The sequence below is a fragment of the Kwoniella newhampshirensis genome, chromosome 3, assembly GCF_039105145.1.
Source record: "Kwoniella newhampshirensis strain CBS 13917 chromosome 3, whole genome shotgun sequence".
Lineage (NCBI taxonomy): Eukaryota > Fungi > Basidiomycota > Tremellomycetes > Tremellales > Cryptococcaceae > Kwoniella > Kwoniella newhampshirensis.
This window is the reverse complement of record NC_089957.1, coordinates 330,023-356,174: the sequence shown is the minus strand read 5'-3', so window position 1 is coordinate 356,174 and position 26,152 is coordinate 330,023. Positions and strand designations below refer to the sequence as shown.

At 51.4% G+C, this 26,152-nt stretch overlaps 8 protein-coding genes across 8 annotated transcripts; 6 read left to right on the top strand and 2 right to left on the bottom strand.

Moving 5' to 3' along the window:
- Positions 1 to 434: 434 nt before the first annotated feature.
- On the bottom strand, positions 435 to 1,693 carry IAR55_001481 (40S ribosomal protein uS3; the record flags this gene model as incomplete). The annotated part of the gene is made up of 5 exons (XM_066944608.1): positions 435 to 552; positions 619 to 690; positions 752 to 964; positions 1,056 to 1,331; positions 1,611 to 1,693. The coding sequence occupies 5 exons, from the start codon at positions 1,691 to 1,693 to the stop codon at positions 435 to 437; spliced, it is 762 nt and encodes a 253-aa protein (XP_066804531.1).
- A 435-nt stretch (positions 1,694 to 2,128) lies between these two features.
- IAR55_001480 (uncharacterized protein) lies at positions 2,129 to 3,353 on the top strand (the record flags this gene model as incomplete). The annotated part of the gene is made up of 5 exons (XM_066944607.1): positions 2,129 to 2,204; positions 2,270 to 2,295; positions 2,369 to 2,503; positions 2,638 to 2,943; positions 3,060 to 3,353. 5 exons carry the CDS (start codon positions 2,129 to 2,131, stop codon positions 3,351 to 3,353), a joined length of 837 nt encoding a protein of 278 aa, XP_066804530.1.
- A 446-nt stretch (positions 3,354 to 3,799) lies between these two features.
- On the top strand, positions 3,800 to 5,825 carry IAR55_001479 (mRNA surveillance protein pelota; the record flags this gene model as incomplete). The annotated part of the gene is made up of 10 exons (XM_066944606.1): positions 3,800 to 3,838; positions 3,910 to 3,975; positions 4,056 to 4,163; positions 4,239 to 4,386; positions 4,514 to 4,633; positions 4,750 to 4,856; positions 4,926 to 5,033; positions 5,119 to 5,309; positions 5,365 to 5,481; positions 5,561 to 5,825. 10 exons carry the CDS (start codon positions 3,800 to 3,802, stop codon positions 5,823 to 5,825), a joined length of 1,269 nt encoding a protein of 422 aa, XP_066804529.1.
- Positions 5,826 to 6,075: 250 nt separating this feature from the next.
- IAR55_001478 (uncharacterized protein) lies at positions 6,076 to 7,236 on the bottom strand (the record flags this gene model as incomplete). The annotated part of the gene is made up of 4 exons (XM_066944605.1): positions 6,076 to 6,255; positions 6,356 to 6,433; positions 6,516 to 7,038; positions 7,190 to 7,236. 4 exons carry the CDS (start codon positions 7,234 to 7,236, stop codon positions 6,076 to 6,078), a joined length of 828 nt encoding a protein of 275 aa, XP_066804528.1.
- Positions 7,237 to 8,129: 893 nt separating this feature from the next.
- On the top strand, positions 8,130 to 12,681 carry IAR55_001477 (uncharacterized protein; the record flags this gene model as incomplete). The annotated part of the gene is made up of 16 exons (XM_066944604.1): positions 8,130 to 8,494; positions 8,633 to 9,535; positions 9,595 to 9,657; positions 9,711 to 9,901; positions 9,956 to 10,031; positions 10,084 to 10,432; positions 10,487 to 10,579; positions 10,645 to 10,746; positions 10,800 to 10,836; positions 10,885 to 10,983; positions 11,032 to 11,164; positions 11,226 to 11,425; positions 11,479 to 11,803; positions 11,875 to 12,038; positions 12,100 to 12,561; positions 12,626 to 12,681. 16 exons carry the CDS (start codon positions 8,130 to 8,132, stop codon positions 12,679 to 12,681), a joined length of 3,618 nt encoding a protein of 1,205 aa, XP_066804527.1.
- Positions 12,682 to 16,424: 3,743 nt separating this feature from the next.
- On the top strand, positions 16,425 to 19,243 carry IAR55_001476 (uncharacterized protein; the record flags this gene model as incomplete). The annotated part of the gene is made up of 6 exons (XM_066944603.1): positions 16,425 to 16,499; positions 17,227 to 18,021; positions 18,075 to 18,154; positions 18,208 to 18,287; positions 18,343 to 19,090; positions 19,144 to 19,243. The coding sequence occupies 6 exons, from the start codon at positions 16,425 to 16,427 to the stop codon at positions 19,241 to 19,243; spliced, it is 1,878 nt and encodes a 625-aa protein (XP_066804526.1).
- Positions 19,244 to 20,426: 1,183 nt separating this feature from the next.
- On the top strand, positions 20,427 to 22,202 carry IAR55_001475 (uncharacterized protein; the record flags this gene model as incomplete). The annotated part of the gene is made up of 1 exon (XM_066944602.1): positions 20,427 to 22,202. One exon carries the CDS (start codon positions 20,427 to 20,429, stop codon positions 22,200 to 22,202), a length of 1,776 nt encoding a protein of 591 aa, XP_066804525.1.
- Positions 22,203 to 23,773: 1,571 nt separating this feature from the next.
- On the top strand, positions 23,774 to 26,094 carry IAR55_001474 (uncharacterized protein; the record flags this gene model as incomplete). Its single annotated transcript, XM_066944601.1, has 3 exons — positions 23,774 to 24,520; positions 24,908 to 25,373; positions 25,430 to 26,094. 3 exons carry the CDS (start codon positions 23,774 to 23,776, stop codon positions 26,092 to 26,094), a joined length of 1,878 nt encoding a protein of 625 aa, XP_066804524.1.
- Between the last annotated feature and the right edge of the window lie 58 nt (positions 26,095 to 26,152).

Below are 26,152 nucleotides of genomic sequence, written 5' to 3'. Positions count from 1 at the left end.
CATGAAAGGAAGAGAGTCGTGAATGAGGAGGGGAAAATATCTGAAGGGGGTCAACAAGGGAGCCCTTAAATCTTTCTTATACTGATGTGCGCAACCTTTTATACAAGATACCGACATGTGAGATAACCAATCCAACGAGTGACAGCGATCGCCATCGGTGGTCGTCCCGCATCGGTGCGACGTGCCCAGTAATCATGTGTCCGTGATTAGTCTGCTCCTCTGTAACATCGACCATAGGAAAGTTCGGGTCATTGATCAATGAGCTGTATTCCTCTGACATCTGAGTTTTTGTTGGATTGCGAGCGATCTAGTCGAATTTCCCTGCAAAGCCTTGCTGTCCCCGAAGCCCGAAACCCAATGCAACAATGGTGTGAATGCAAATCCATCAGACCATCCTATCATACAAGACCCAACTGCTACTCCAACTCCAAAGTCTAGTACTGAGCCTCGGGAGCAGCTTCCTGCTGAGGAGCGGCGGCGGGAGGGGGGATAGCCTGCACTTGGGGTTCCTTGTGCTCGGATCGGATCTCGATGGGGGCCTCGGCCTTGGGGCTGGGTGAGGAAAGGGAGAAAGGTCAGCGCTACGCTGATAAACCTATAGGATATGAAGACGCTTACTCGACCATGTTGATGACGTCGGGGAGGTTCTTGGAAGGACCTTGCTTGCCCTCGGGGTCGAAAGGCTTCATACTGTAAAACACAGTATCAGTACTGTAATAGATCAAAGTGGAAACTTGACAGTCCCACTCACATCTTGACCTTGATACCGAGAACACCCTGTCGGAGAAGGACATGTCGGACGGCGTAGTCAATGTAGTCACGAGCGGGCTGACCAGAGTGGACCATGAAACCGTCGGTGAACTTCATGGACTTGGCACGGGCGGCACGGAGTTTACCGGAGACGACGACCTCACAACCCTTGGCGCCGGACTCCATGACGAATCGAAGGACACCGTAACAAGCTCTGCAATCGAGATGAAGATATTTAGCTAGATCCGGTAGAGAAGTGTGGCAGGGTCTAGAAAATCAGAAGGTCAGAGAACTCGACCACTCACCGTCGCATGGCAAGACCACCGAGAAGCTTGTACCTCAAGGACTCGGCTTGGGCAGTAGCGGAAAGACCTCGGAAGTTGACCTTCTCGGCGTAGAGCTCGAGAGCGTTCTCGGGGAACTTGAACCTCTTCTCGACGAGAGCCTTGAGCTCTCGGATTCGTCGACCCTTGTCACCGAGGACTTCCTGGGTGTGGGTGGCACGGATGATGATCTCGGTTCGGGCGTGGGTGACTCGAACTTCACATCCAGAGTAACCTTCCTCGGCGAGTTCACGGGTGCTGCGAGGGTGAAAAAGGGGTGGGTTGTATTGGTTCAGCGAAGATCGAGGGGACATAGGTTGTAGTGGGAATGCAATGTCGATATTGGGTGAAGACAGGATGGGAAGGAACACATAGTCAGCGATCCGTCTGCCAATATCTCTCTCATCATTCCTCCAACGTTCTCGACTAATCGCTCTCAATCCCCTTCCTCAAATGCTAAACTCCAACCCCATTCATCCCATCGACATCCACCACCGATCTGAGTCCTGCTTGACCGCTGCTGATACTGATACTCACAAGAAGTCGTTGAGCTCGGCCTGGAAGACACCGTCGGCGACGAACTTTCTCTTCTTGGAGATCTGCTGAGAGGTGGCGGCCATGTTGCTTGTCGATTTTTTGTTGGTTGGTGAGAAGAGACAAAGAGTCGTTTGACGGTTGATCAAGGAGGTTTCAAGTGACGAGGGGTTCGATGGCGGAGCACGTAGTGTATGCAGCGAGCAAGCAAGCACCAAAACGCACACCGTCAAACTGGATGCCAATTCGCACAAATCGTTGGAATGAGTTTCTCCTCGGCAAATTGTTTTGGTATTCCCGAAGCAAATGAGTGTGGCACAGAGGACGGGTCGTACGGAATCAAACGAGAAAGACCAAAATATCAGGTTGACCAATGCACAGCGGGCTATCAGTCTCATCATAGCCTAGGCGAAGCGTGAAGCGAGACATCTTGGACGCCAGTCGTCCACCTCGAAGTTCAATTGTTGTAAACACGACTGATTTGACATCACTAGTCCTTGCATTTCAACCATTCGTTCCACATGAAGATCAGCGTCAGACGGCCGAGGGCCAGCGAAATATTCGGTTCATTCTTGGGGCTGCTAGATATCAAGCTTGGTACGCGATCAGTGTCTTGTCATGTTGCTGCGTGTATCGTCGCTGATGAATCGTGGCCGTGTCAGGGGCCGAGATCATCCTGCTCTTCGGAGTGAGTAGATTGACACCTCGTACACTGCACTGATACATCAGATCAGAGTCGCTGACATCGTGCCGTACGCTAGCTCATCAACAAAGTGGCAGGACTGTATGGTCTGATAACGATTCTAGTGGGAGGGTCGTTTGTGCAATTACTGTTCTATGCGTATTCGACAGGGACGCTGTTCGCTTTCCTATGGGGTCTGAGAGTCGTCAAAGCTGTGAGTGCTCGTTCCATCTCCACGTTCGCGACGAGAGCCCGCTGACCCGTATGCAAACCCCTTCTCGCATCTCGCTCTTGGTCAACCGTCATGAACGCACTGCATCACGGGATCGTCTCGCCTTCCTCCTACAGGAAACCGCCTCACCCACACTCCTTCTTTCCCACCTCTACGCCCTCGACCACCTCATCGTCTCTGTATTCCACTACATTTTCTTTGAAACCTATTGGTACTCGGTCCCGCACGACGGACGACGAACGATCAATTCTCAAGCGCAACAAGATCTGATTGACCTCGCTCTTTCGCGAGGAGAGATCAGACAGCCGACGGCTGATCAGACGGAAGCACTGGATGAGCTGAGAGTGGCTCTGGCCGGGGATATATGGGAGGCAGAGAAGGGGTTCGCTGTCTGGACTCTTGTTGCGGGGTGGTTATTGAAGGTCAGTTCGAACTTCGGTCAAGTCACATTTGTTATGCACCATCTCCATACATGACAATTCTACAAGGTGTGAGTCATCCTTGAACATGCATGCTGACGTTGATTCCTCCTTCATAGATCTATTTCATCCTCATCTTGTATTCCTACGCAGCTCATCTCGCTTCATCAACATATCACACCCTTCCCTTGACAGCAAGAGGGAAAGCCACACAGATCGCTCATCCCACCACGGAAGACGACCTTCAGGCAGAGATCGACCTCCAAAAAGCAGAACAGGAAGCAGAAGAGAGAGACGCGGGCGAGGCTTCGGGATCAGGGTCGGGGACTGCCAATGGGTCAGCTGTAGGGGATGCCGGAAGGAAGAAGAAGAAAGCAGATGGGGATGAAAATGAGGAGTTTTCATGGGATTAGCAGAGGGCAACGTCATGATAAGATGTATGAAATGACTTCCTTGGTCTGGCGCCTCACGCTGGTGCGGAACTAGTGATGTCTTTGGGGCTTCCACCGTGACGAATATTCCATTCACCCCACAGCAAAATTCATAAACACGAGCAGCAGCTTTGGTGGGATAACGCGTGAAACACGTGGATGGAATTCGATTCAACCAACGAGAGCTGCCTTTTGTCATCGGCGTCATCACTTTCATCGCTCGTGAGCCATTGAACTCTGGCATCTTCAATTCTGCAACTCTACAGCATTCAACATCAACCACTTGTCAAGGTAAAATTCGCTACTCAATCAGCCCATCGCCGTCGATCCCCGAACGGTCATCTGCAGAGTCATTGAATCGGCGGTGTAGCCCATCTCATCTGAGCCCCATTTCGAACTCCTTTCACGATTCATTTCGTATATTCAATATGAAGCTCGTCAATAAGCATGTGGAGAAGGACGGTTCTGTGAGTGCCCGCTCGTGCTTGTCTATTATTCAATGCAATACCTCCAAAGGCGTCCGCTGATATGACAATAGGGTTATGTGACACTTCGACCGGAAGACGATGAAGATATGTGGCATGTCTATAATCTCATTTCGGAAGTGAGCTGATCTCCTGCCCCATTCGAGCTGAACATCTCATCCAAGTGTACGATGGCCAATTGATATATCGTATTCGCTAGGGAGATCATGTCCGAGCTCTGGCTGTGCGACGAGTCCAAACCGTTTCTTCTACCGGATCATCGGATTCATACCGGGTTCGAACGAATCTGACTCTCGAAGTGACGAAGGTGGGTTCCACCCATCCTTGTATACATGCACAGGCTCGCGTACTTTGGCTGAGTAGCCTTTTCTCGCGTTCGCAGACCACTTTCTCCCCTGCCGCATCGAGCAGTCAAGCAAATGGACAAGGAGAGAAGAAAGAGCCTACAGCCAGTTTGCAAATATCAGGAAAGGTCATTGAGGAGAACGATTATGTCAGACTGGGAGCTTATCATACCTTGGATCTAGAAGGTGAGTGTCCATTCAAGCAGACGGGAGGTGTATATCGGTGCAGATAACCCTGAGCGTATCGGGATGAGTCTAAGAAGGACGATCGAGAAGCAACGATGTATCAGAGCTGATGTCAACTTCCATTCAGCAAATCGTGATTTTAGATTGACGAAAGCGTCCGGATGGGATTCGATCGCTTTGGAGCGCATAGAGGAGAGTACGCAAGAAGGACGAGGAGCAGAGGTCGGAGCTATCGTTTGTGGTGAAGGTGAGTTGGGCGCGCCTCCGCTCAGTGGACTTTGTCCCTTACCAATACCAAGCGGGAATGATGGTGCAGATGGCGGGTGTGACGGGTTATTTACTGATCTTTTCTTCTGGCTGCAGGCACCGCTGTCATCTGTCTATTATCAGAACACATGACAGTGGTCAGACAAAGAATTGATACACCTGTTCCCAGAAAGAGAAAGGGCGGCACATCAGGCCATGATAAGGTAAGTCTGGGGTCTCCCGGGGACTTGTGCGTCACGAGGACACGCAAGCTCACAGGATAAGTATGACAGGCTGTGGAAAACTTTTTCTCCACCGTGTACCAAGCGATTCTCCGCTTAATACCGTTCCAGACACTCAAAGCTATTGTTATTGCCAGCCCTGGGTTCACGCGAGATTCGGTGGGTACTCCTTCCCAGCTTCCATTCCGTGGACTGAATGAAGCTATATGCGTCCAGTTGAAGCTAAATATGTTGCACCAATTAGTTGTACGACTACATCTTCCAACAAGCTACTTTGACATCCAACAAACCTCTCCTCGCATCCAGGTCAAAGTGGATCAAAGTGCATTCGAACACCTCACATGTGCATGGGCTTGTAGAGGCGCTACGAGCACCAGAAGTGGCCAAGACGTTGCAAGGAGCGAAATTTGCGAGGGAGGGTTTGGGATTGGACAAGTGAGTGTCACCACACCGTGTCCTCGTATGACTGATGCTGACCACCATTGCGCAGGTTCCACAAGATGTTAGCTACCGACGAGCTCAGAGCATGGTATGGACCGGAACATGTCGCTCTCGCTGTCGAAAGAGGCGCTGTCGGTACTCTGCTCATATCTGACGATTTGTTCCGGTAGGTTGAACTCCTGCAGCCCATTTACCTACACCATTTGAGCTTGTCGCCGATTATTGACTGACGCCTGACTGTGCAGATCATCCGATCCCATCACCCGAAATCACTATGTCCAAATGGTGGAAGATGTCAGATCAAGAGGCGGAGAAGCTCTGATCTTTTCATCCATGCATGAGAGCGGTCAACAGTTGAATCTTCTGACGGGTATTGCGGCGATTTTGACATATCCGTTAGATGTGGAAGTAGTAGAAATGGAAGAGAGAGAAGAAAAGGAACGATTAGACAGGGAACAGCGGTTGAAGAATGGAGAGCTTGAGGACGACGGAGGAGGCGAGGATGCTTGAGGGGGGCGGATCTAGATGCAGAGTCAGAGCACACCTATGAAAACTGCATGGACGGCGTGTGTATTTTCCCTTGGATAAATATAGGCTGGCGTCTTGAGCGTGACCGTGTGCAACAGCTTGCAGTGATTGTAAACGCTCTACATATGCACGTCAATAGCGTATAAGCTAAGCTAGAAACCCATGGACATCGCTCTTCCCAGGTCCGAAGTCCCCATCTGTCTTCACAAGCTTCCTTTGGCAGCATATGCACTTATCTACCCATCCAGCCACCATCGACCACGATACATTCCCCACTGACATAGTCACTAGCTTTCGAAGCGAGATATACAATAGCACCTTCAAAATCGGAGGGGGTACCCCATCGGCCGGCAGGGATGCGCTCGAGGATCTGACGAGAACGGACGGGGTCGGCGATGAGGGCTTCGTTCATCTGAGCAATGACAGGCTAGGTCAGCGATCATCATCCAATATGCCCAGAGTACTCGAGATTCGCCATGCGAGAAGTACGAAGTGGGAATTTTGTCGCTCACGTCTGTAGCGATGTAACCAGGAGCGATGGCATTGACGTTGACACCTTTAGATGCCCAACCGTTTGAGAAGGCCTTGACCTGCGATCGCGGCAAGGAAAAAAATCAAGTCGGCACTGAGCCTCATCACATATAGTTTGATTACATCCGCGTGCGAACTCACCATACCTTGCACACCATGTTTGGCAGCAGCATAAGCGACGACGTTGAGGCCCCCTTGGAAAGCGACCAGACTGGAAATATTGATGATCTTTCCGAACCCCCTCGGATTCCCTTGAGCTCCACCTGATGGGACCTCTTCACCCGCCACACCTCCTCTCGATTCCAACATATGTCGACCTGCATCTCTCGTGATCGTGAACACCGTATTCATATTCACCTGAAGGACCTCGTTCCAATCGTCCTCTGGGAAATTCTCCACAGGATGTCGACGTTGGATCCCGCCACAGTTCACCACGATGTCCAGCGTCCTTCCCAGCTCTTTGGTGACGTGAGGGATGAGTTTGGACACTTGTTCAGCAGAGGCGAGATCACAGACGACAATGTCGGCTTTGCCCCCTGACGAGACGATACTGTCCCGAGTGGCGGTGTTGGTCGTATTTCGTTGGACGAGGATGATATCGGCTCCTGCTTTGGAGAGAGCAAGAGCCATACGGGAACCAATACCTCGAGTGGCACCGGTGATCCTGCAGGAGCAGAACTTGTCAGCACAGGAATCCGAGACAAGGGTTGAGACAGAATCAGTCCAGCAACGTCCAGCTTGTCGATAAAGTCCGCTGTACAACGAGCCCTGGTCTCTGGGTCCGACCCGGGTCCCTACGAACACACAACACTCACAAAGCAGTCTTGCCCTTGAGACCGAACAGTCCTTCAATGTACGACATAGTGTCTGGCGTGTGAGGCTCTGTGTCGTTCAGAGTGAGGGTGGATCAACAAGACCTATCAACACCAATCCCACTTCCTCTTATAGATTTCTGCATTCACTCCAGACTTGGAACTGAACGTGAGCCGGTCCGAACTGCCGGTCACTACCGTCACGACACATGGATGTATCGATCTAAAGGGGGAGGAAACAATAAACTGCTTGTCGAACACATATCTTAAGTGAGTTTATCAAATAAGGGAATATGGTTTTCTGGCCCGCATAGACCGCATACACCCACCAAACTTATGACGAGTGGAGGAAACGTCGACAGGCTTATCTCTGACGATTCACAGCGAGGACCGGGACAAGATGCTCGCTCGCTTCGACTAGACCACTATCAGCTACAGGGCGTTGTCGAGATATCGCTTACCACCCAAGTAGAAGGTGCAGATCCCAATAAATAATTCTGTCGAAAAACAGACGTGCGATATCAAAAGTGATTGAGAAAGTCGTCCACCGTCCTGTGTCGTTTAGATTCTCATTCGCAGGACTGTACCAAAAGTGGAGTGAGTGGTGACAAGAACGTTGTACGACGCGCAGAAAAACCGCCGACGCCTCTCCACGCCTTCACCAACGTCAGTCTACAGGAGCAATCGAATTATCACCTGATGTCCAACGACGAGTGATCTGATACGACGCAAGACACCTTGATCGCCAAGCATCCAGAGCGCACATGTGCCTCAGCTATCCATCCGCTTTGTGTGTTCGATCGCAGATTTCGCAGATTCAACAAGGTCTCTCCCCTTTCACATCACCAGTGACATCCGATCAATCATCAACGCGGATCAATTACACACCCCGTCCTGCCGGGCTCCGATAATCGACCCCCATTTTGTGTTTCATCCGTCAAAAATGCCGGCCCGTGATCCCAACAACTCACCTCATCTACCTTCCACTCATTCACACTCTCAATCGCCCGTCTTACCGACCCATCATCCCCACGCACTCTCGCCCTCCGCATCAGGCTTCTCCGTCCGTACTTCCTATTCTGCCGCGGCTTCGGGGTTTCATAGCCCCCCAACTCCCGACAGTCAAACACCTCAGCAGCAACAAGGTGGATACTTCTCTCAGGTATTGAGGAGAGTGAGCGCGAGTGCAGGACCCGGTCCGAGCGCTCTGCAGCCTATGGAAGCTCCTGGTGGGAACGGAGCACTGCAAGATGACCCTGCAGCGCTAGCTGAAAGACATGGGAAGGTGAACGGTGATGGGAACGAAGAGTGAGTGATAGATTTCTCTTGCTGTTGCAGTCTTGTCCTCTCGCCATTTCCGTTGGCCCGCCTCGAATTCAACTGAGACAAGTCACATCACTCAACGATGTCTATTCTTACGCTGAACATCGCCTTCTGCACACGTAGACGATCGCACGGTACACCTTCTCACACACCATCAGGGTCGACCTCGTCTCAAGCGATCAGAGACTCGACCGCTCGACTCGCCTCAATGTCATTCACCTCCCGACCAAGAGCTTTCTCGTCTGCTTCCGGCGGCGAAGCCGGCTCTTCATCTCTTCAGTTCCAATCATCCGTATCTCCACTCGCCTCGCGACATCCTTCCATCTCACATTCAATGGCTATCGGAGTTGGGAACGCTTCTGCAACAGACCATCGACCCCTCTATCCCAGTCACTTGAACCCAGCTTCTGTCAAAGTTCCTACAGTACACGAAACATCGAGCGACATCTCGCCTCCAAAAGGAGCTTTCCCAGCTTCTCCGTATGCGCAAGGAAAGTCTGGACTGAGCATGATGCTGGAGAGGGATAAGGAGGATCGACGAGCCAGAGAGCAAGACGCTTCGGACGCTTCAGAAGCTCAAGATGGTACCGATCCTGTTCAAGCAGAAGTCGCCAACAATGTGGCCGAGAGTGACGAAGACCTTTCGGGGGAGCAGACTCCCTTGCCTCACAAGGGCTCTTTGTTAGCAGAGACGGTGTCGGAGGAAGTAGGCGGATCTGAAGGAGGTTCTCGACGAGCGTCTGCTAGCTCTTTGAGGCGATACCTCGCCGATGAGGTAGCACGGGAAGATGTTGAGGTCGCCTCGGAACGGACTCCTTTACTCGGTGGTGGAAACGGTGAGGGGAAGAAGAGATCATGGGGCGGTCAAGCTTTGGCCAATCTTGGAGCATGGAAAAGCAGCTTAGCGAAGGTATCGGCGAAAGATGTCGCAAGGGAGGCTATCACCGAGCCTTTCAAAGCGTTACCTTCTGTCATTTTGGGTTTGTTACTGAATGTCCTGGATGGTGTCAGTTATGGGATGATTCTGTGAGTAGTCTCGACGTCAAGGACTTCATCTAGAAGGATGGCTGATCATATCTGCCCAGTTTTCCCGCAAATGCCGTCTTCGTCGACTTTGGTTCCCTCGGTGTCTCCATGTTCTTCATGTCGTGCGTTCTCTTCTTCAAATGGTCCGCGGTCAGTCACTGATTTCGCAAATTAGATGTATTGTATCCCAGCTCGTATTCTCCCTCGGTGGGAGTATCTTCCCGGGAGGTAACGGTTCAATGATGATCGAAGCTGTACCCTTTTTCCACATTCTGGTCAACATCATTGAGAACGTGATAGGAGATGACGATAAGGCCATTATCGCTACGACCATGGTCGCATTCGCATTCAGCTCGGTCTTGACGGGTGAGTGGTTTCCCCTTCTCGTTGTACAACTCTTTCGCTGATTGAGTTCGAAAGGTCTTGTGTTCTTCGCTCTGGGAGCGTTCAAGCTCGGAGGCCTGATCGGATACTTCCCTCGTCATATCCTTGTTGGGTACGTCTCTTGCTGACCCTCTTATGTAGACCTCTGCTCACAAGAGAATCAGGTGTATTGGCGGTGTCGGTATCTTTTTGATTGAAACAGGTCTCGAAGTCTCTCGGGGCCTGAAGGAAGAAGGATTCGAATACAACCTTGCCACACTGAAGCTCTTCTTCAGTTCATGGCATGTTGTCGCACTGTGGACGATCCCACTCGCCCTCGCTATACTTTTACGCGTCATTACCCATTTCTATCACCACCAACTAATCTTCCCAGCCTATTTCTTCGTAATCCCGATCATCTTTTACATTGTGGTGGCGATTGGCAGATGGGATATGGCAACCTTGAGAAATGCGGGCTGGGTCTTTGATGTGGGCACCAACACTCAGGCTTGGTGGAAGTTCTACACCTACTTTGTGAGTGTCCCCAGTTCCCCGAAATGAACAGCAACTGACGCTCCTTCAATGCAGGATTTCCGTAAGACCAACTGGGAAGCTTTCTGGGCGGCTATGCCTACTCAGCTGGCTCTCGTCTTCTTTGGGATTCTTCATGTTCCACTGAACGTGAGTCCTCACGGAATGCCCCATTGTACGGTGCTCTTCAGTTAATGTTTGCCCTTTCAACTCAGGTTCCGGCCCTCGGTGTCTCACTGAGCGAGGACAATGTCAAGCTCGATCGAGAGTTGTTAGCGCATGGCGCTTCCAACCTCATAGCAGGTTTGGTCGGGACGGTGAGTCTTCTTCTCATGAACCTCAAGCCAGGGTCTGATAGTGTCACTGGCAGGTGCCCAATTACTTAACCTACGTGAACACCGTGTTATGTAAGCCTATTCTCCTGGTTGCGGATTCATCGGCTGACAGAAGGACAGTCTATCGAGTTGGTGGTGGGTCAAGATTGTCTGGTCTCATGCTCGCTGGAGCAACCGTCGCTATCATGATGGTTGGTCCTGCGGTCATTGCTAGTCTTCGTAAGTCGGTATCTGTCTGGTACGATGCCATAGCTGACAGTCACACAGCTGTCATGGTCGTTGGCGCTCTTATCTTTGTCCTCGGAATCGATCTCGTGATCGAGGCAGTCTGGGACACTCGTCATCGCGTCAACAGGATGGAGTACATCACGATTTGGGCCATTGCGATCGGTATGACAGTGTAAGTATCCCTGCCCTACGACGAAGGAAGCCCGAACATTGACGTTCGTGTTGTCTGGCAGATTCGACTTCGTCATCGGGTTATTGTTTGGTATCATCCTGGCGTGTATTTTCTTCGTTGTCCAGAGTTCTCGACGAAAGGCGATTAGAACCGTCTTCAATGGGGCCACGGCCAGGTCCACGGTCAGAAGGCCCAGACCTCAACGGGCGTTTATCCAGCAAGTTGGTTCCCAGACCTACGTCATGAAGCTCCAGGGATTCTGTAAGTGCGATGGCCTCTGTCGCCCGTAGATTTCAGTTGACCCCGATTTGAAGTGTTCTTTGGTACCATCACCCATGTTGAAGATGAGATCCGAAAGTTGCTCGATCTTGCTAAATGGCAACACAATCCCATTCGATTCCTTATCATCGACTTCGATCTGGTTCATGGTTTGGACTTTTCTTCAGCCGAGGCGTTCGTGCGAGTTCAGCGATTGCTGGCAGCCAAAGATGTTCTGATGATCCTCTGTGGAGCTGCACCGAATGGTTTGGTGGGAACAGCGCTACAGGGTGTTGATCTATGGGCCGACCGAGAGGGAACACGAGTAGAAGTCTTCGAGAGATTGAACGACGCATTGGAGTGGACGGAGAATGCCTACTTGTGAGTACTCAGGCGGCTGTGTCCTAAGTGGCACACCGTGATCGGGCCGTTGCTGAAGATTTTCCCCCCAGGACTGCATTCTACGAGAACCAACAGGCTTTGGAAAACGAAAGCACCGCGAAAGTCATCGATTTTCCGAAGATCTCCAAGCCGCCTTTCTCTCTTGTAGAGTCCTTCCAGAATAGTCCGAGGAGAAGCCATTTAGTGAAAGCTGGGGGTGACACGCTACCTGCTTGTGAGTGATCAACCGCTCACCTGCAGCCCAATCAGCTGATAAGTTCATGGGCTATCGTCAGCTTCACTCGCTACCCGACCAGACCGAGCTCCCTCTCCCAAATCAGACCCAAATCCCAAGCAGCCCTTGCCCATTCTTATGCAGACTTTCGGGTCATATATCGACGATACAGGACCAGACGCTTCATTCTTCTCCGAGCTGTGCCCTTACTTCTCCCAGGAATCCATCATGTCTGGCGACACCTTGTGGCAGCAGAACGATCTCGCCGATGGTCTCTACATCATCGAGATCGGATGTCTTCGGGCGACTTATGCCTATGACGATCATACGTCTTTGGTCCAGGAGACGATGGTGGTTGGCACGATTGCTGGAGATCTGTCCACGCTGAGTGAGACCAGGAGGAATTGTACGGTACTTGCTGAGAGAGATTGTGTTCTATGGAAGCTGGATGGGGAAGGTTTGGAAAAGATGGAGAAGGAGAAACCCGAAGTGGCTAGGAAGTTCATCAAGATTGTTCTGAAAGGTGAGTGGGGAATGGAGCCGTGTCGACTTGTGGGAGTCGCTGACATATCGCTTCCGAATTATAGCTGTTGCGGAAGAACAAGATGTTCTCGCCTCGCATTTGATTGCAGTCTTATCATAACGCGTCGTTTGGGCGGCAATATGAAGATAGACCAGAGAACGGTTGTTTTACACGCAAAAGTTGAAAGTTGGGAGGTTGAGAAGAGCTTGTATGGTGTACCAAAGCGAAAGAAAGTGCGGGGGAGAGACCAAAGCCGTTGGAAGAGTACTAATAGCATAAACCAAGAATAGCAAAGAATCAATGCATTGCATAGTAGATTGCCATCGTGCTTTGTTTAACGACTTTGATATTCGACCTTAAACGAGAATTCCCCTGTCCCGATCAGTAACAGCTCCAACCCTCCGATCTCTTTTGAGGGGTATGTATGGGTCTTTTATATGACGAATCGAAGCCATGTAGATAAGATATCGTCTCGACGCCATCCCGAACATGATTCATACAGATGAGATCTCTTTCACCTGAAGTGCAAGAATACGCCACGGCACGGATGTTTTAGCTTTGGAGCACTGTGGATTCGATTACTGTATGAGCAGTAAGTAGCGCTGTAGATCTCACTGATGGCGTCGGGTTTTCGATGGGACTAGTGAGCCGAGGTAGTGGTAGTGGTATGATCGGCGTGCTAGGGCTCGGCACAGGACGTCTATATTCATCGAAGGAGTCGATCATACCTCTACCCTATGGGTGATTGGGGCACGGCGAGATGCGCTGAAAAAAGTACGCACTCGTGGCATTATGTCTGTCATTGGCGAGACATATCAGAGGTATTCGATCGCTGTGCACTGGTGTGGTCAAACCCTGTCGTGCTATGGAATCCGTCTGGCGGACGTTGATGGTGGGTTGTATCCTTGCGTAGGCCGGCCTCGAGAATTATAATCTAGAAGCACGTCTTCGGTCCCGACCTCTGCCTCACGATAATTTGTTCTTTCTTCTCGGGGCTTTCGCTTCACTTACAGTGAGTGCCTTGACACTGCTGGCACACATACCCACGACCAACGCTTCCCGTTCCTCCTTCCTGTACGAGGATGTGGATGCTGTCTGCCATTCCATCGTTGATCGAGCCCCGTTCGTCCGTCACCTCGTCTGTCTACGCCGAGACCGAGGCGCCGATCTGTCCGACTACGAAAACAATCGCGTCCGAGTATGACACGACCAGTCCCCAGCCCCGGACTGGAAGCGATCAGAGAGAGGGTTAGCCTCTTGCGTCACCAAGACATAATGAAAATATCGTCGTTCTCGGCATGTGTCTTAACGGTATGCTTCACGTCAATGCGGTGTGAGACGAGACACGCTAGGAGTTGAGACCCTTGTCATCTCGTTCCCTCTTCTCTTGTCCTCATGCTTCTCATCCTCGGTTTCGTTTCTACTTCCGACCGTCAAACCTTGCCGAAGATCGCATGCTGTACAAGGTCGATGTCGAGGATGCGCTCAACCCAGCTATGGGGGAAAGAGGTGTACGTCCCTCTTCCTCTCTCTTTGACCCCGGACGATCACCAAATCAAACCAAACCGAGTCACAAATCAGGAACACGACCTGACTGAACCTTAATGTGAGTTTCCCAATGTCCATGTCCGAGTCCGGTTTATCAGGAGAAGAGAGGAGACGAGTATGCCCAACCTGGACAAGGAGGAGGACTCGGTGAGATACACGTTTGACCCCTATAATAGCTATTGATTTGTACCTCAACACGATTGATTGAGCGATCCGACTGATACGAAGCTATGCTATGCTATGCCAGTATGCTCGCAGAATACCACGATACACTCGAGTCGGGTGTCTGTAACCTGATACAATCAATCGATTGATCGATATCTGAACACAGGGGAATGTTTTGTTGAACTTTACAAGGGGATTTGAGACAGATCAGTCGAAACTGTTCGTACGTCGTAAGAAGAACACACCTGTATAGGTTGACACAGTTGCAATTAGGTATCAGTTTCATGATGCAGATATGGACACTTTGAACGAGAGCCCCGACGGGGTCGGCCGACTTGCAACGATCCGGAGTCACTGACTGACTGACTGACTGACTAACTGACTGACTGATTCGTTGTGGTGGTGCCTTTGAACTTTAGGAGGGCGCGAAGATCCGAATGGAGCTAGCCCATTGGACGGGACATGAGACCTTGACTCGGGTCCTGATCAGCAGCAGGTGAACGAACGACGTGGGGTCTCGTCTTCGACGAAACTTTTCCTTGTTCTTTTCGTTGACGGTCCCGGACGGTCCAAACCTTGATGACATTGCGACATTGCGTCTGTTCCTTCCTTCCTGTGTAATGAGTGAGTGGTGTGTGTGTGGATGAGTAGTCGCGAACGGATCGATTCGAACCCAACCGCGTGTATCTGCTTAAGCCATCCCCTTACGTTACCTGGAGGGATGGCACTCGTGTCTTGCGAGTACTCAGCCTTGCATGTATCGCTTACCACGACACACGATCATCTTCTCGGCGGAGCTTTTCTGCCCCCTTGCTTTTTCAGCTCACGAAAATCGATTAGTCAGTCGGGTCAGGTCAGGTCAGGTCAGGTCAGGTACCCATCCAGGTCTACAACCCCAGGTTTTCTCCTGTCTGTTTACCCTTTTCTGGTCCTGGTCGGTTCGTGCCTTGAGCAAGGAAACTGTCTTCCGTACATTTCTCGTTGCTCCATGTTATTTTTTTTTTCGAGTGGAAGACAAGCAGGAAGGGGAGCGGACAGAGGTAACGAAAAGGGTCTCTCGTCTATTGGTGTAAGATTTTTTGTGAGATAGCCGGAAGTGGGACATTTGAGACTCTTTACGACAAGCGACATGATTCTCACACACTTCACATTTACAGAGTGGAAAGCGGAGCGTTATCGTGACTGACAACGGAAGACCGACATTACAGGGTCCAGGGCAGAAAAGGGACGTTCATTCTACGCTCGCTCTCGCCATTCCCTTTGGACAGTCACTGAACTCTTCCATCCTCCATTCTGATATTACACCCAAGCTAGGAGGGAGCAGGAAAAAAAAAAAAAAGGAAAAGAGAAGCGTGCGGTCCCCGTCAGCGGCTGCTCGACTAGCAACAAAACTACGGAGTCACAAGGGGAGGTGCCTTTTGGGAGAACATCAGTTCCATATTCTTTTGCGTAAAACCCCATCTATATCCACACTCAACGAGACAAACCAAAGGACACAATCCTCGCAATTGCACTGGACATCTTGTCTCCTTCACTCGTTGCTGTCGCTGTCGCTGTCGCCCTGCATCGCTGTACGCACCTCCTGGAGAACCCCTCGGAAAGATCAACAGCCCCCGCCTAGCACTGATTTTCGGTGGATCCCAACTCGACGTATCGCGACAACTTTCGTTGACCTCGATCTATCGATAAAGCCATTCAATCAAAGGTATTCGAACAAGCAACTCCTTGACGTGGAACGTCCGTATCACCAGCTACGTGCGCCACCACTCGCATTCACACGGACGGCGCCGCGAGTCCCCGCTTCGCCATTATCGAGTCATCCGACTAGGCAACCATCGCGCCAAGTGCCGTTGGGTCTCAGTGCCCGTTGTGTATAGCGTTCAGCAAGATTCATCAACCGTCAGGCCTCTGAGATATCAGCGTTTGGCGTAGGAGTTGGAACACAAGGAGATAGGCACCGGATCATACGATATCATTGGACGCCAGGTGGAAGCCTCGACCTAGGTGAGCATTCGCAAATCAAGTTAGTTACTGTGCGATGACGCGACGAAGAGCTCACTGATTGGGTTTTTGTGCAGAGTCCACACATCTATCAGCTGTCCAATTCAACGGCATCCCCATCTCCTTGCCGACGAAGTCGCGAAGACGCGATGAACGACGCGCATTATCCACAGCAAGGAGGGTACGATGGCCGAGGAGCAGAAGGAAGGGAAAGGAGAGATGAGGTGAGTGTTCGGTCCATTGCCTTGATTTCCTCTTTTTCTTGTGTGATCGGACATTCCTGCGGTTCCCTTCGCTATCTGCATCGCCCCAAAACCTGTTCGGTTCGGACATCCTGGTCTAGCCGTCTGTATGTGTGTGTCTGTGTGTGTGTGTCTCTGTTTGTGTATGTGTTTCAGAAGTTCGGTCTCAAGGGCACGGAGGATCACTGCTTCGTTCGGTCCGGAGAAAGCATCCTTCTTGTTTCAAATCAACTGCTTGCGCCTCGGAGATTGGCAAGATGTCAGACGGTGTCCCATCCTGTCCCCCGTCGAATGCCCTTTGGCGAATGATCGGGGTCGAACGCACGAGCCCTCTCCACAGAGGAGACGGAGGAGAAGGCACCGAATGAAAGCAGTCTGCATCTTGATTGATTCTTGTGGAGCGCGAGCGATGAGATGAACAGGGAAGGAAGGACGATAGGTCTCTCAGCAAGGCGAGCTGGCTGCGCTGCAGCACGCCGAGTGGTGTACCTTTCCACACTGCTTACTCTCGTAGCATATGGATGCCGCGTGTGCCGACGCGGTCATAGTCAGCTTCACGTCCTCTCCTTATCGAATAGTATAAAAGCGCGACAGAGAGCAGCTGTCAGCCCCTCATCACCTTTCTTCCATCTTCTTTCTCGCCTTTGTCTCAACTATTCTCCTCGCTATTCTATGCAGCGTGAGCTAACCCCACCCGTTCGATTCACAGTACCAACAACCTTCCTATCCTCAGCAACATCATCATCAACAACAACAACAACAACAACAACAGTCACAACAGCAGGCCCAGTCGCCACCCACATCAGCATCTCCCTTTGCCTTCGCACCACCTCCCCTTTCTTCTGTTCCCGGTCCTGGCTCATCCCGACCCCCTCTGCTTGCTCATCATTCTGAACCTCCGATTGGTCAGCAGTACTCGTATTACCAACAAAAGCCTCAACCGGTTCAGCACAATACCTATCCGTATCCGGCGAGCGCATCAATGACTTACCGCTCATATTCTGGAGAGACCGAACGGCAATCCCCACAACAACAAAGTCTGACCAGGACCCCGAGCCTTTCCATTCTTCCACCCGCGGGCTCAGTACCTTCACAATCGAGTCCTATCAACGGAAGTCCTTTCACCTATCAACGCCAGACGCATGCCGCGCAATATGGTACTCCAACAAGTCAACAAGCACAATCGTCCCCGCGGGCCTCTGGCTTGTATCCTCCGAATTACTACACCACACCGTATGCACAGCCCACGTCAGCGGACATGCCTCGATCGTTGTCTTATCCTTCGGCATACGCTCAGTCTTATCCCAGCTATCTTCCTTCCATATCTGCACCATCATCGCTTCAGCAGCCTGGCGCGCATCCAGCTCTGATCAGACACAACACCATGGCTGGGCCTAATTCATTCATGGATATGAGAACGGGTCCGAGTCTGGGATACTCTTTCGCCAACAGACTGCCCTTGGTCGACCGACCGTTCAAGTGCGATGAATGCGTGCAAAGCTTCGTGAGTCATTTCCAGCAAAAACCTCCGCCTCAATGCTGACCGCACTGGCTCAGAACCGTAACCATGATCTGAAAAGACACAAGCGTATCCACTTGAGTGTCAAGCCATTTGGATGTGACAAATGTGGTAAAACGTGAGTGACATTGTGGAAGCGTGTGAACCGCAGTGCTGATACACTAATCGTAGCTTTTCGCGTAAGGATGCATTGAGAAGACACTGGCTGGTGAAGGGATGTCGCGGTGAAGAGGGAGCCACAGCTCCCATCAGTGAGCCGCATCGTGGTTTATTTCGTCATCTAGCTGATGCTGACGCCTTTTTCAGCACCGATGTACCCTATGAACTCGCAGCCGCCAGCTTTGTCACCCCCAACTCCACCGACGAACGTGTCTCCAACTGAAAGTCACCAAAATGGCTTCGATTCTGCGTCAACTTCGTTCTCTCATTCTTCTGACCATCCAGCTCATCCCGTATTACCTCCGCGACAGTCATCAGATCAGTCTCAGATCATTGTGACGCCCGACGAGATGGCTGCTCAACAGCAGCAGATGGCCAGGACGACTATTGGCGACAGCAATATGGGACCGGGTCTCGAAGAGCCATTGGTCCTTACCTCAGCCATGGGCAGTGCTGGCAGCGCCAGCCAAGGCAGTGCCGGGTCAATGGAAGATGGTTCTGGTAGCTACTTTGAGGGCGTTGTCGGTCTCAAGCAAGATGGTACAGCTTTAGTGGACAGCCCGCAAGGAAGTGCCTCGCCTTACGCTCGATTCCCCACTTCCCCTTCCAATGGTATCCATCATCACCCCTACCGTCGACCAATGGCGATGCACTCTCCTGGGAGACAACAGGCGTCGCCAACGACCGCAGCGCCTTACCAGAATGCCACTCGCAAATACTCTCCCAGTGGTTTGGGTGCGGACAGCAAACCGATTTTTGCGATGCCTTTCACTCCCAATGGAGCGCAATATACCGTCCAGCAACACGAGGGTCTGTTGGCTCCGCCCCTCGAGACCTCTACCAAGATGGAGAAGCAAGGCAGTGCAGATGGTCCACCTGATACGTGGCAAAGGTGGTGAGTTTTCCCGGCGTGGAGTCCTTGGATGGAGTTGATTCCGTTGTGTCCAGGCATCGACCGTCTTTCCCCTTCCCCGCTCCTCCTGGAGTTGACTACAACTTCGATCCGTCCAGTCCGATCGATGTCGGAGCTCAAAGCTACGGTCAATAATCCACCGGACAATTTATTTTCCTGTCGTTTCTCTCATTTTCTCTACGCAGTTGTACTCTTTCGGATTCCGGGTTTTTTTTAGTTATTTCATCGATTGTCCGAAAAACGTCTACGAACCTCTCAGGAGGTCGACTTTGCTGGGGCTACTGCTGTACGATTCTGTCTTGACTTGTTTACAGGTTAGGTTGACTTTAATACCCATTAACATCATTCGGATCATGTCGGGACGTTTCTCATGTATATATCCCAATCGAAATATAGTGCTTAGACTACCCTACAAGAGTATTCAAGTTGTTTTCTTTCCGTTCTTCGGCTTATCAGATACAGTATCACGAGATGTAATGGAATGTTCTGCGCCCTCGGAACATATTCTCGATCAACCATTCAAATTGCTCTATCCATTAATAACAGGTCGAGGAAGATCAGCGTTTAGGGCAATCAATCAATTATTTTGATTTGGGAGGCGTTTTTTCCACCGTCTCAGGAAAGGAGTAGTCGTAGTATTCGTCATGAGGAACAATCCGAGATATGGCGGCGCCACTTTGCAAGCAGAGTTTCACTCATTAACGGATGTCGTTGATGAGGGATCGATATGGAGTAATCTTGGGGTACGGGTGACTTACGGTGCACGTATATCGTAGACTGGAAGTCTAGACTGTATGCCAAGTCCCGGTATACGAGTGTGGAAGTGAATGTCGTGCAAGCAAGTCTCAGCCCGGCATAGCCTCCCTCGATCGAGTATGAGTGATATCACCTATGCTCCTCCTGCAATGGCAGTAAGAGCATGTTGTTGCTCTCTGGCACCCTACAAACCAGAGCTGTAAGACAGCTTGTACGATTATGACGGGTTCAGCATCGCTCTCGGTGGATTGTGAAAGGATCGACAGATGTCGACGTGTCGGTCGACCCATAGGTGTGATCCTTTGATGTCGCCTTCATGTGCAATGAAGGTTGATTCACATCCAGTATACCAGGGGGGCAATCCCCTGCTCTACTGACGTGATCGTCCTCCTCGTCTACACTCACGACATCTCCTTGCTGGTTTCCCCTCACCCTGACCGACTTCCACCATCCTATGTATCCACGTCCCATGCTCTATATCCCACACAACTCGTATACCTCTACCCTGCTCAGATCTCTTCAGCAGAAGCGAGGATCCCCATAAGCTAAGAATCGGCAAGTGATGACCACCTTTACACCCACATTCTCAGCCTTGCCACCAGGTTACAATCCTCACTATGCACCTGCACCGGTATCTACACCGACATGGTCACAAGGCTGGACAATCCCCCAATCCTTCAATCATCCGTCGTTCTTCCCCTCAAATACCCGCTCCTCAGGCTCCACGCCTCAAGTCCAGATTTATCCTCCCTCCTCGACAGCTCACACTTCCTCAGCGCTGAAAAGTGATACCTATACCACCACGACCCCATTCAGACTGCACGAATCAAACGTGGACTACTTCCTATCCTCCTTCTCACCTCGATCCAAATGGTCGTCATACCTCCAGAGAAACTTCTCACCCGACAGGCCAGACCTCTCAAGAGGGATCCAGACGGTCCTCAACTCCGCACCGCAGAGCTCGAATGGACAATCGTCAGGGGGATACGTCGTGAATCTGGCCACAGATCTCGTGAAGGATATCCAAACGAGGGAAGCGATGGACAAGCGGTTGGAGAATCTGTGGAAATCTAGGGCGCACGAGGTCCCGAGTAAAGGCCACGGCGCTCCAGCACACCCCGCTGCGAAGATCGAAGAAGCGTATCTGGATCGGTATCTCGATACGCAGAGTAGGAATCGAGATAATTTCGAGACTTGGCGGAAGAAGGATTGGGGGAGGATCAAACTCGGTGATGAAGACAGTGAGAGGGTCTCCAAGTCTACCGAAAGAAACACGAAGACTTTTGAGCGGACCATGAACCGTTCATCAGAGACGAGACCAGAGACGAGACCTTCTTCTGCTTCTTCTTCCCCTGCTGGCGGAGGACGACCATCGACACCTCCTGCGTCGAGTAGACGGCACCAGTCCGTGCCGCCCCTCACGTCCACAACACCGACTGCGGCGAAAGGTGTTCGTACAGATGATGAGACATCCCAAACACCACCCCGCTTTTCTGCTCATATATCGTCCAAAGACAGAGTACCCACTGCTATAACCACCATTGACTTCAGCAACTTCAGCGACTTCCTATCGTCTTTCGACTCCAAATACCCACACTCGTCGTTTTTACGGAGAAACTACGGCAAGCGGGACACTTCCATGGTGAAAAGCTTCGCGCGGGTGCTCAAGGGAGGGACCGTGGAGGTCGAGGTCCCGACAGACCTGCACGAGGACTTGCTTAGAAGTCGAGAGGTGTCGAAGAGTAAGCTTAGGGAGCTGGGGGATGACAAGGAGAAGGTTAGGGACTGGTATCAGACCAAGATGGCGAAAACGATAGGGAAATTCAAACAGTGGTTGAGTGAGGCTACGGAGGGTAGAAGTGGTGATGAACAGAGTGGGGGTGGCGTGATCACGAAAAGGACTGAGAAGGACACCAGGGATGAGATCACGACACGACGAACCACCGAGTCTTCCACGCCTTACAGAGGCAATCGCGCCACCAATAGCGAACGGGTCATATCCAGTCCCACCGAAGCAGGTAGGAAACCACCGAAACACCAGTACACCCGAGCGGAATTCGACGAGATGTTGAATTTCATCCAGACGACACCACCGACGGAGAGGATTCTGACGGAGGAGATGGCGAGGACGGCGGTGGATGTATTGGGCAGTAATTGTGGATTTGGCAGACAGGGCGTGTCGGAGGATCTGCTGGAAAAAGTGGACAGATTGACGATACCTGAATGGACGTCGGAACCGTCAGAGGAATGGAAGGAGAGGACCAAGCAGCGGTACAAGGAGACACTTGACGATTTTGAGAGGGAAGTGGGAAGCAAGACGGTTTCAAGTGCCGGGTAGGTAGGAAATCGGCCGACGTTCAGGTGGAAGGGACGGTGAGGTGTTGGTCAGTCATTGATTGACACGTATGACCGGACATACATCAAGATGTCAGTCGTTGGCGTTTGAGTACAAGGTGATTGCGACAACCTTGGTAGATGAAGTTGAGGACAGGTCAGTCATGCATAGATTCACATGCGGGTTTAGTAGACACTCGCTTTCGGAGTCCGGACCGCAATCGGATTTCAGCTCGTACGCATTCTCACAGATGGAGGAACACAGGCCAAATCTAGCACCACAAGTCATTGCGTATACCTCTCACAGATTGGATCACAACGGACAACCATTTCAGACAGTCGTGCAACGCGCAGTCCAAGCTGTCTGTCGAAAAGTTGTAGTTTGGTTTTTTTTTCCAAGTACCCCAGAAAAGTCTGCCGAACAAGAACAAGAATCGCAGGCGTCGTCGGTCTATCGTTCGGGACAAGGAGTACGTACTGACTGTATCCCCCGGACCTGTCTAACTTTTCCATCCGGACTGGTCGCAAATATGATACAGATGCTCCACCTGCGAGGTGGCCGCACGGTCAGGCAACGGGCATGAAGTGTCGAGAGAAGCATGATAGCTTGGCCCCAGCTGACGAAAAGCATGAAAGGGGTGAAGAGGTGTGATGATCGCGAGTCTGCGTTATCTGTTCAGTGGACAGGTGTACCTCATCCATCCCCAGACTTTCGGTTTTCAGGGCCCTTCCCATCTCCGATAGTCGATCAAATCAGTTTGCCACTCAAGCTAAGGTAGGAGACGATCGACCCGTAATCAACGGCATCGTGCAAGTCATGTTAACGACCCCATTTCCCGGTAAAGTTGGTCGTCGTCCGTTACCGTGGGTCCTAAAACGAGTCTGGCTCTACCCTGCTTTTACATCTAAATTGGGGACAGGGAAGTGCAAGAACATTTCGTTATCTAGGCCAAGTCGACAAGAAAGGTTACTTTTTTTTTCTCCTGCTCCTGCTTCGTACGTAGACAGAGGTAGATCACCCTAAAAAAAAAGTTGGACAAGGAGACATTCTTGATCGATACCACCAGGTCTGGTGCATGCCAGTGCCAGATTGCGAATGCCTGCTGTGTCCCATTCCCAGGGACAGGGGGAATGTCGATGCTTGAGAACTGGTAGAGGAACGGTGAATGAGGACAGGAGGGTCTGTTGCTCAGAGAGAAGACGATATTCTCTGGCCCTGCTCTAGCAGCGGACAGTGAGGGGTACGTTGATCGAACAGACAAGCTCGGGTTTCACGGGATGGGTCTAAGTATCTCATCGACGCGATGAGAAAGATATATGAATAAAAGAGAAGGCGCTATTTGAGGATGATGGAATATGTCTCATCCTCAATCCTCTTCATTCACCTTCTGTCTGCATAGAGCAATTGTCCCATCTACCCATACCTCCCTCTATTACGATTCAAGGAAGAAAAGAAGCCTGTAATACAAGGATCTGTCCCAAACGCCACCGACTGTCTGTTGTGATCAGTTTCAAGTTCCGTTCCTCCGGTTATCACCTCCATAATTACTGACCGACCGATCAGACCTTCCAAAAATGCCTGTAGCTTTTTGGAAGAATCGTGATGAGGAGGGTATTAGCAAATCTCGAAAGAGAACCAAAGGTCAGAGGAGCATCTATTCCACCGCACCTGCCATACAGCAGAGAGAATCGTCACTCTATCTACCTGCCGGAGGAGGAATGGTAGTAGTCTCGTCGGGACGAGGCTCGGAATCCGGTCAAGCCACAGCTACTATTCCAAGTTCGGTGCCCGTACCAAAAGGGGGAATTCGAATTCAGAAACCAAATAGAACCTTGTTCACTTCGATCAAACATCAGCATCAGCATCATCATCATCATCCGCAACAAGCATCAGCATCAGCATACCATAGCTACCTTCCCGATCATCAGCAATACCGCCATCCATACTCGATCAATCATACCTCAGCACCGTCGGACCTACACTCGTTATCGACTTTTGACCTTTACGATCGACCTCGATATACTCCTGCCGCTGCCCCGTATCACTCGGCAGTTGACATCCGCAGACCCACAACCATCGCATTTGCAGACGAGCTTGCTTGGACCGACTCTTCTCGCACTTCCTCGTCGTGCTACAACCACAGCTACGATAGTCAAGACGAAGACGAGGACGAAGAGGAAGAGGAATCGGTGTGTCAGAAACGGCGAGATATCGTATCAAGGGCAAGATTGACCTGTCAGAGCTTTGTATCGCTGGGCAAGACGATGAGCGGGGCTCTGAAATCGAGAGGGGAAGGGATGAAGTCAGAGGTGTGGGCAAAGGTGAGTCGCATGAGCGCTGCATGTGTATGCGCGTGTATGGAAGGGGAGGATCGTCCGAGCGAACGGAGGATTCGAGCGTCACTCTGCATTTCACTCCCCATCCTTTCATACGACTGGTGATCATGGGGTCATCATATACGTTTGGCTCTCCATCTCTTCCATCATACACCATCCCTCATCCACTCAGCGCGGTCACCATACTTGTCACCACCTGCTCTCACCGCTGTGACATTCTCCCCCTTCGAATGCTCCTTGTCACAACTCAGCATGATCTTTCCTCCCCTCGGTTTCGTCCTGCCCTTCAAAATACGTTACTGCAGCACTCATATGCTCCCGAGTTTCGCAAGTTTATTTGCTGACCTTGTCTCTCCACCTTGTCCGAAACAGTCTCACTCCACCGACTGCACGGACGACATGTCTGCTCCTCCACCTATCCCAGCTCGATCTAGACTACGTGCCGTCCCCGGCCCAAAATCGAATACCTCACCCATCCCGACCCCGATACAGACACCCACACTCGAATCCTCCACCTCACGTTTACTCTTCTCCACTCCCCCCACAGCGATACACTCGTCCGAAGCTTCAGCGCGAGTCGTCGGTCAAAAGAAGTCCCAGATGTTCCAGCTGCCAGTCGATCGACCACTGCCGCAAGAGGAATCCCAGACGCCTGTTCTGCCTTCTCCTCTTTCGGGCACCTTCGAGTCGCCCAACAGCTCGTCGAGATCTCCGGGAGCCAACGGTGACTCGATATTGACTTTTGGCAAGAAAAAGGGTGGAAAGAATTTGGAGAAGGATCCGTACAAGGTCAGGGACGGAGCGGAGAAAAAGTCAAGCAGTAGCGGTGTCTACACTCGTACGTCGTGTCCTTCGTCCTTCCAATCACATCGCTGACCTGCATGTGATTTATAGCGAGCACGTTCCCGGGCGCTTCTGGTCCCAGACCATCTCATTTCCCTACTCACGTTTACACGCCTCCGACATTCACCCTTCACCCTACGCGACCTTCGCCTCAGCCCATTTCACCTTCAGGGTCATCTATTCACTCTTCCTTGTCTTCCCATTCTGATTCCACTGCGCCCCCTGCGACTCCCCTGTCACCCACTACACGTTTCGGCAAAGCGCTCAGCAATGTCAAGCGCATCTCCACTAACATCAAGGGACACAAGGATATCCAGCACCCCCAAGCGCACGAGCACTTCCTCCCTCCATCAGCCTCTTTCGAGAGCAACTCGACCACGTCTCACTCTCGTGATTCTAGTTTGGGACCCCAGACACCTACGATGAGTCACCAAAGTTACCACCTTCAGTCTCCTACTGGCGGTTACTTCCCACCCCTCTCTGCTGGACTGGGAGTCGGTCTCTCCGAGAATGTAGGTTATGAAGGTCGCAGGGCAAGATCACAAAGTATCGATGCAGCGGTCCTCTTTGATCACGGCGCGGAAGGCGGGAAAGGTCAGCTGCAGAGCCCGAGTCTGGGTCATAAAGGGAGAAGAAAGCCGGTTCCGAGGTTGGCAGCCGACGGTCTTTCGAACGATATGGCGGGGCTCGAGGTCGAGGAGACTCATGCGTTGTAAGAGAAGCAAAGAAGCATTTATCCATTGTCGTCGTGATCGTCGTTGTGCATATGGACAT